Source organism: Papio anubis, unplaced genomic scaffold (assembly GCF_008728515.1).
Source record: "Papio anubis isolate 15944 unplaced genomic scaffold, Panubis1.0 scaffold918, whole genome shotgun sequence".
In the NCBI taxonomy this organism is placed as follows: domain Eukaryota; kingdom Metazoa; phylum Chordata; class Mammalia; order Primates; family Cercopithecidae; genus Papio; species Papio anubis.
This window is the reverse complement of record NW_022169429.1, coordinates 380-8,697: the sequence shown is the minus strand read 5'-3', so window position 1 is coordinate 8,697 and position 8,318 is coordinate 380. Positions and strand designations below refer to the sequence as shown.

Sequence of the window (8,318 nt, the reverse complement as noted above, 5' to 3'; positions counted from 1 at the left end):
TGCCTGGTCCGGGGCCGCCGCTCTCCAGGGGTTCGCTCTTAGGGTTGGCCCCTTCCCGCCGCTGCCGGGGCGGCGGACCGGGATGCCGCCAGGGAACCCTAGGCCCTGGGGGCCCGGGGAAGGGGGATGACGGTGGGAGGGTAGGGTTGTGCAGGGACGGGGCAGAGCCCAAGTGACTTAGGGACGAGAACCACCCCACCCCTCGCAGGAGCCCTGGGGAAGGAAAGTCCCTTGTAAGGCGCGCCGGCTGCAGGCCAAGCAGTCCCGCGCCAGATACTGCTCAGCCTTTCCTCGCTCTGGGGCGCGTTTCCTGCAGCGCCAACGCGAGGCCGCGGGGCTGGGAGCATCCTTGCCCACTCCAGGGCCCAGCGACCCACCCCGGAGCCCGGGTTTCGCGTCTGACCAGCCAAAGCCCGGGGCCTAGTGGGGGCATTCCAACGGGCGGGGCGGGGTGGGGCAGTCGCGCCCCCGAAGCCCCACCCCACGGCCCCTCCCCGCAGGAGGCCCGCCCCCTGGCCCCGCCCTCCGCCCGCATTTAAAGGGCTCGCTCTCTCCGCAGCGCAACCTCTGCTTCCTTCCTCGCCTCCCGCGCGCCGAGGTGCCTGCGACTTTAATTAAAGGGCCGTCCCCTCGCCGAGGCTGCAGCACCGCCCCCCCGGCTTCTCGCGCCTCAAAATGAGTAGCTCCCACTCTCGGGCGGGCCAGAGCGCAGCAGGCGCGGCTCCGGGTGGTGGCGCTGACACGCGGGACGCGGAGATGCCGGCCACCGAGAAGGACCTCGCGGAGGACGCGCCGTGGAAGAAGATCCAGCAGAACACTTTCACGCGCTGGTGCAATGAGCACCTGAAGTGCGTGAGCAAGCGCATCGCCAACCTGCAGACGGACCTGAGCGACGGGCTGCGGCTCATCGCGCTGCTGGAGGTGCTCAGCCAGAAGAAGATGCACCGCAAGCACAACCAGCGGCCCACTTTCCGCCAAATGCAGCTTGAGAATGTGTCGGTGGCGCTTGAGTTCCTGGACCGTGAGAGCATCAAACTGGTGTCCATCGGTGAGGGACGCCCCGAAGCGCCGGGCGGGCGGGCGGGCGGGCAGGAGGGGGCGGGAATTCCGTGCGTCCTTCCATCCCCCCGGGCGGACCCCTCCAAACCACCTCCTTCCGGGCTGCGGCGCAGCTCCCGAGGCCCCCGGCTGCTCTGCTCCACGCGGGCCTGGAGAACAAAGGCGCGCGGGCTGGCGGGCTGGCCGGCCGGGCGTGCGAACCGCTACGCGCCCCCGCCCGCCGCGCCCCGGCTGGCCGGCGCCCAGGCTGAACTCACATCCTCAGCAGGCCGCGCCCCCGCAGATGTGCTCGCGGTGGGAGTGGGCCTGGGGGGTCGGGCACTGGGCAGGCTCTGGCCCTGCGCCCCATCCTCGAGGAGGAGGAGGCCCAGGCTCTCCCCCCACAGCTGTTTAGAGAGGGCCCTCTGGCTTCAGACTTCCCTTGTTTCTAAAGTGTGGGTTGGAGCTCGTGCGTCCCATTGTCTAGGACTCTGGGCTCTTTCTGTCCCTGGAGAATGCGTCGCCCATCGGAGATGGCTCCAACCACCAGTTTAGATCTACCTCCCCCCCACACACAGGGAACCTGGGGGCCAGAAAGAAGCGTAGTTAGCAAAACTGTACCCGGAGTTGGGCGTGGTTGACTGAGGGACCTGGCTTGTAGACTACTTGGACGCCAACTTTTCTGTTCGTCTTGGGCCAAATTCTTGCTTCCATGTTGGCCTTGCTTTTCTGCGTATAGCACGCAGGAGTTGGTTGGTAGATGCTCCGGCGTGCACTGTGCCAGCCCAGTGTCTGTGTCACTGGACTGGAGAGGCTGGCATTGACCAGGCCTGCTGCAGCATCCCAGTTCTTTCTCAAGATAGGGGCTGCTTGGAAGGGCAGGCACCAGAACGGGTGACTTGGGGGTGACGTTGAACAGGGAGAGGAGTGGGATGATTCTCTTCTTCAGAACTGAGAGGCCTTCCAGTTATCCCTGCAGCTCTGGAATGGCCCTTGCTGAACCCAAGAAAGTGAGGGACCAAGACTTGGGTTCCCCCAGCCACTCAGAGGGCAGATCCCAAGAATTGAAGTTCTTTCTTTGGAATGCCAGTTGAGACGAGGGGCAGGCCCACCCCCCCAAGTCCCAGCCTCAGTCTAGCCAAGCTGAGTCATTTCAGAGTCCTGGATGGTGTGTGTTGGGGGGGCGACCGGATGTGGGGAGGCGGGCCACACCCCAGCTCTTTGGGGGGGGTCTCCTCCCTCCTCCCAGCTCCCCTCCTCCTTGTGAGCTGGCTGGAGCAGGCCTAGTTCCCAGAGCTTTGCCATATAAGGCAAAAAAATGTTGGAAAGCAGCAGTGATTAGGGGAGGGAGGGGCTGGCTGGCCCAGGGGCTGGGGAAAGGGGGTGGGATGGGGCGGGGCCACCCAGCCAGGCAGTCTCCCAGCCCTGGGCCCTGGTCCTTCACACTCTCTTTTGGGAGGGGGATGGGGACGGAGTAGGTTGGCCTAACATGGACCTGGTGGGCCTGGTTGCTCCCCGTGTGGGGGTCGTTAAGGGGTCTCAGGATGGATTGGGGTGGGGGCCTGATGGGAAGCCCTGGCTGGCCTTGTTCCCTGGCCTTGCACCCTCAGTCCTCTCTGAGCCCCTCTCCCCGCTGCCATTTAGGGAGAGTGAAAGGCAGCCTCGTGGGGCCAGGACCAATCTGGGAACTGGGAAGGCCACTCTACTTTGAGCGGCCCACCTGGCCCTCCAGGTGCTGCCTGCTGGGCTGGGAAGCAGCTGCCGTGGACGGCCCAGCCCCTCCTCATAGACCCACCCCCTAGTTGAGTCACCAGAGAAGTATTTTGTCTGATGATGGGAGAGGCTGACAGCGCTTCTGAAGATGAGCTTAGAAAGCCCAGACCATCCTGCCTTGAGCCTGAAACCCAGAAGTAGCTTTGGGTGGGGCCCAGAGCACAGCAGGGTTGCCATGGCAATGGGGGGTGTCGGGGACCCGCCCTAACCACTTCCCCTGTGGCGAGCCTGCCGAGGCCCAGGCCCGTTAGGTGGCAAGTGGGTCAGGCAGTGGGTGGCAAGGGGGTTCCCACAGTGTCTCCTGCTGCCAGTCCGGCATCTCCCGATGGGCCCCAGTGAGTCAGGGCCATGTGGCCCAACTGCTGGTTCCTTTGGGCTCTGGGCCTCTCCCCTGGCCGGGCCTGTGGCCTCCCAGCTCCAGGCTTGGGTCGTGGAGGTGGTAGAGGAAGTGGAGGTGGTGGTGGGGGTCACCCTCCTTTACCCAAAGGGTGTTTGCCCAACTCCCCCACTTCCCCTGCCTCACCCCACCCACCCTGGAACAACAGTTGTATTTCCCAACCACCCAGGGCCACCCGTCTTCCTCTTCCTCAGCCCCAGCCCCACTCCAGGTCATGGGCCCTGGCTTCTGGGCCAGCTGGAGCCAATCTCCTCCTCCTGGTTCCCCATAGGCCCCTGAGGCGGGTGGCAGACCCCTGCTCTGGCAGCTGTGGACACTGTCCAGCTGTTCTCCAGAGCTGACCATCTGTGGGCTGGGTCTGCCCTCTGCCCTTCCTCTGGGCCCAGGGCTTCTGGCAGTAATCATACCCTGCTATCATCGCATGTCTGTGGGTATCTCCCCTCACCCCAAAGTCTCCTTTACTTCTGAACACCCCCTGGGATGCTGGGCAGAGAGGGCCTCATCCACTTCCTACCACTGGTCAAGACGGGGTGTCTCCCTCCTCCTTGGCCCCCCCTATCCCGTGCTACCAGACCATGACCCCAAAGCCTGGGAGCGGCCCCTCCCGCACAGCTGTGTGCCCAGTGTAGCCACTCTTCTACTCACAGACAGCAAGGCCATCGTGGACGGGAACCTGAAGCTGATCCTGGGCCTCATCTGGACCCTGATCCTGCACTACTCCATCTCCATGCCCATGTGGGATGAGGAGGAGGATGAGGAGGCCAAGAAGCAGACCCCCAAGCAGAGGCTCCTGGGCTGGATCCAGAACAAGCTGCCACAGCTGCCCATCACCAACTTCAGCCGGGACTGGCAGAGCGGCCGGGCCCTGGGTGCCCTGGTCGACAGCTGTGCCCCGGGTGAGGGGGCACAGAGGCAGGAGAGACTGGGCTGGGGTTGCCCACGGGTGGCCCTTGAGGGGGTTCTGTAGCCCCCGGATTCACAGCCTTCCTTGTGCCATAGGCCTATGTCCTGACTGGGATTCTTGGGATGCCAGCAAGCCTGTGAACAATGCACGAGAGGCCATGCAGCAGGCGGATGACTGGCTGGGCATCCCCCAGGTACACCTGCCCGGCCCGTCTGCGGCTGTAGGGGACCGGATCAGCAGTTGGGAGAGACTCGGAGGCCCGATGGCTCCTGTTTTCTGCCCGTGACAGGTGATCACCCCCGAGGAGATTGTGGACCCCAACGTGGATGAGCATTCTGTCATGACCTACCTGTCCCAGTTCCCCAAGGCCAAGCTGAAGCCAGGGGCACCCTTGCGGCCCAAACTGAACCCGAAGAAAGCCCGTGCCTACGGGCCAGGTGAGGGAGCCCAGCCAGGGGTGCACCCATGTGCCAATGTCTTACCCATAAGACAGTGTCCCATCCAAACGTGGAGGTCCCGAGGGGTCTTGGGTTACATGGTGGCTAGGTGATCAGGCCACCCAAAAGTCAGACAGGAGTGGGTCGGGACTAGTGACAACACTCCACTGAGTAGGCAAGAGAATGCCAAAACGTTCCTCCAGTCACAGAAACCTGCAGCGTGAGGTCCTCGGGGAGGTAGCACCCAGTGGTCTTTGTTATAAATGGAGATGAACCAGAACTCAGTAACAGGGACCTAAAACCCAGTCACAGCTCACACAGGAACAAGGGCCCAGTGCGGTGAGAATGAATGTTCCAGAAAACAGGCACAGGCCTGTCCCAGCGGCAAGAGCACAGCTGGGTCCCAAGGCCAGGCTTTGTGCCGCAGCTCACACTGAATGAACTTGCCCAGTTTGGAATGTGCCTGACTTAGGGGCCAGCAGGGAGGGGCGTTGAGCCTGCAGAGGCCTGGGGGCTGGCATGCCACCGGTGCTCTTGCCCGCCTCCCTTAGCATCCAGGGCTGAGGGGTGGAGGGGTGAGGCTGTGGCCCTAACAACTGGCCTGTGGTTGGCTCGCCCTCCCCTGCCAGGCATCGAGCCCACAGGCAACATGGTGAAGAAGCGGGCGGAGTTCACTGTGGAGACCAGAAGTGCCGGCCAGGGAGAGGTGCTGGTGTACGTGGAGGACCCGGCCGGACACCAGGAGGAGGTAGGGCTAGCTGCTGGCAGCGGAGACCCCGCAGCACTCCCTTTCAGTGGGGCTGCTCTTAGCGAAGGCTCACAGGCTCCTTCCCACTGCAGGCAAAAGTGACTGCCAATAATGACAAGAACCGCACCTTTTCCGTCTGGTACGTCCCCGAGGTGACGGGGACTCATAAGGTGAGCCCTTGGCCAGTGGGGAGGCTTGTGACCTCAGGCGGTGGCTGGAGGTCTCTAGCCTACCCTCACGGCCCACCCTTCTGGGGACAGGTCACTGTGCTATTTGCTGGCCAGCACATCGCCAAGAGCCCCTTCGAGGTATATGTGGATAAGTCACAGGGTGACGCCAGCAAAGTGACAGCCCAAGGCCCCGGCCTGGAGCCCAGTGGCAACATCGCCAACAAGACCACCTACTTTGAGATCTTTACAGCAGGTAGGGGGAGGCTGCCGAGGCCCGGCTGGTCTGTGGGGAGAGCCACACTGGGGCCGGGGAGCTAAGCAGGTGCCTTGTGGCAGGAGCTGGCACGGGCGAGGTTGAGGTTGTGATCCAGGACCCCACGGGACAGAAGGGCACGGTAGAGCCTCAGCTGGAGGCCCGGGGCGACAGCACATACCGCTGCACCTACCAGCCCACCATGGAGGGTGTCCACACCGTGCACGTCACGTTTGCCGGCGTGCCCATCCCTCGCAGCCCCTACACTGTCACTGTTGGCCAAGGTAGGCCCGGCCCTGACCGCCCTCTGCTGTGGCACTGCAGTCTGGGCCTCCCACAGGAGGGGGAGCCCCCTGGTCCAGTCCCGCTGCAGCCCACCCCAGGGCGCCTACTCTTTGAGCTTCCACTGTCTGGGCACCTGCTGTCTTTCCTCCCCTGCTGGGGCCCTTCCTCCTCTCCTCTCCTCGCCCCTCTCCATCTCTCTCCTCACGCTTTCACCTTTGGAAGAGCTCGCTCCAGCTGTCTAGAAACCTGCTGCTCTCTGCTCTGCCCACGGGGTCAACGGTACTTGGATCTGTCTTCTTCTTGGAAGGGAGGGCGGGGAGCTCTGGGCTGGTGTGTAGCAGGTGGGAGGAGGCCTGCCATGTCCTGGCCCAGGCCACAGTTACTGGGGTCACGGTTCCTTCCAGTTCTTTCTTGCATGTCCCCCTCCAACCAAACTCTGAGGGACCCTCCAGTCCTGACAGCCCCGCCCTGCAGGAGGCAAGGGAGGGGTCACCCAGCCGAGCTGCTGGTGCTCAGCTGGCCCCTCTGCCTACAGCCTGTAACCCGAGTGCCTGCCGGGCAGTGGGCCGGGGCCTCCAGCCCAAGGGTGTGCGGGTGAAGGAGACAGCCGACTTCAAGGTGTACACAAAGGGCGCTGGCAGTGGGGAGCTGAAGGTCACCGTGAAGGGCCCCAGTAAGTTGGCCTGGAGCCAGGCCAGGGTGGGTGGCGGCAGCCCCCAGGTTCACTGCTGGGCAGGCCTGAGGCCCTCCTTGTCTTCGCAGAGGGAGAGGAGCGCGTGAAGCAGAAGGACCTGGGGGATGGCGTGTATGGCTTCGAGTATTACCCCACGGTCCCTGGGACCTATATCGTCACCATCACGTGGGGCGGTCAGAACATTGGGCGCAGGTGAGGCCCCCAGGCATCCCTCTCCCAGCTCTGCACATTCTGCCTCTTCCTCCTGCCTCCCCACCTGATGATGAGGGGCCACACGGGCTCTTCCTGCCTGGCCGCCACAGTGGGGCCCAGGCTGGCTCATGTAGTGATTCTTGGTGTTCCTGTGTGGCTCTCCCATTCGCAGTCCCTTCGAGGTGAAGGTGGGCACCGAGTGTGGCAATCAGAAGGTGCGGGCATGGGGCCCTGGGCTGGAGGGCGGCGTCGTTGGCAAGTCAGCAGACTTTGTGGTGGAGGCTATTGGGGACGACGTGGGCACCCTGGGTAAGTTGGGGGCTGCACCATGGGCACCTGGGGACAGACGATGGCAAGGACAACCCACCCTGAGGCTCCAGGGCACTGAGGGGACTGTTGGCTGTTGTCAGGCTTCTCGGTGGAAGGTCCATCGCAGGCCAAGATCGAATGTGACGACAAGGGTGATGGCTCCTGTGATGTGCGCTACTGGCCGCAGGAGGCTGGCGAGTATGCCGTTCACGTGCTGTGCAACAGTGAGGACATCCGCCTCAGCCCCTTCATGGCTGACATCCGTGATGCGCCCCAGGACTTCCACCCAGACAGGGTAAAGAGCAGGCAGCGATGGCCTAAGTCTCATCCTGCTGCTCCTGCTTGGGGTCCGGTGGGGGTGGGCCCGGGTCCTGGGCTGGTATCCCCAGCAGTATTCCTGGCACTGTGTCCCTCGCCACCCTGCCTGGGTTGTGGCTCAGGCAGCCTAGACCTGGTCCCCTGACAGCTGGGTGGTCTCCCACTAGGTGAAGGCACGTGGGCCTGGATTGGAGAAGACAGGTGTGGCCGTCAACAAGCCAGCAGAGTTCACAGTGGATGCCAAGCACGGTGGCAAGGCCCCACTCCGGGTCCAAGTCCAGGTAGAGTGCCCATGGGTGTTGGGGGCAGGGCAGGTGTGGGTACCCAGGCCTGGGCACTGACCAGCAGGCCACCTGCTCCTACCTGCCTGACAGGACAATGAAGGCTGCCCTGTGGAGGCATTGGTCAAGGACAATGGCAACGGCACTTACAGCTGTTCCTACGTGCCCAGGAAGCCAGTGAAGCACACAGCCATGGTGTCCTGGGGAGGCGTCAGCATCCCCAACAGCCCCTTCAGGGTGAGTCAACCTCCAGCAGCCTTTAGTCCATCTCGACAGCATTCACATAGCACACAATTCATCCATGTCAAGTGGGTGGAGCATATTCACATCATCCCAGAAAGAAACTCCACGCCATCCTGACTCCTCTGTCCCACAGCTCCTGGTGACCACTAACCTGTTTTCTGCTGTGGCTTTGCCTGTCCTAGACATGTTCTATACATGGAACCGCGTGCCACATGTGGCTTTTTGTGTCTGGCTTCTTTCGCTCACCACGAAGTTTACTGTGTGTTCATTCACGTT

At 63.1% G+C, this 8,318-nt stretch overlaps 1 protein-coding gene across 1 annotated transcript; it reads left to right on the top strand.

Moving 5' to 3' along the window:
- Positions 1-675: 675 nt before the first annotated feature.
- Positions 676-8,042, top strand: FLNA (filamin A; the record flags this gene model as incomplete). The annotated part of the gene is given in 14 exon segments (NM_001168801.1): positions 676-1,048; positions 3,856-4,104; positions 4,208-4,305; positions 4,402-4,549; positions 5,179-5,297; positions 5,390-5,467; positions 5,558-5,720; positions 5,804-6,004; positions 6,541-6,678; positions 6,768-6,891; positions 7,064-7,200; positions 7,302-7,495; positions 7,686-7,799; positions 7,893-8,042. Coding segments are annotated over 14 exon segments (2,286 nt in total), but the record flags the coding sequence as incomplete, so codon positions are not given.
- Between the last annotated feature and the right edge of the window lie 276 nt (positions 8,043-8,318).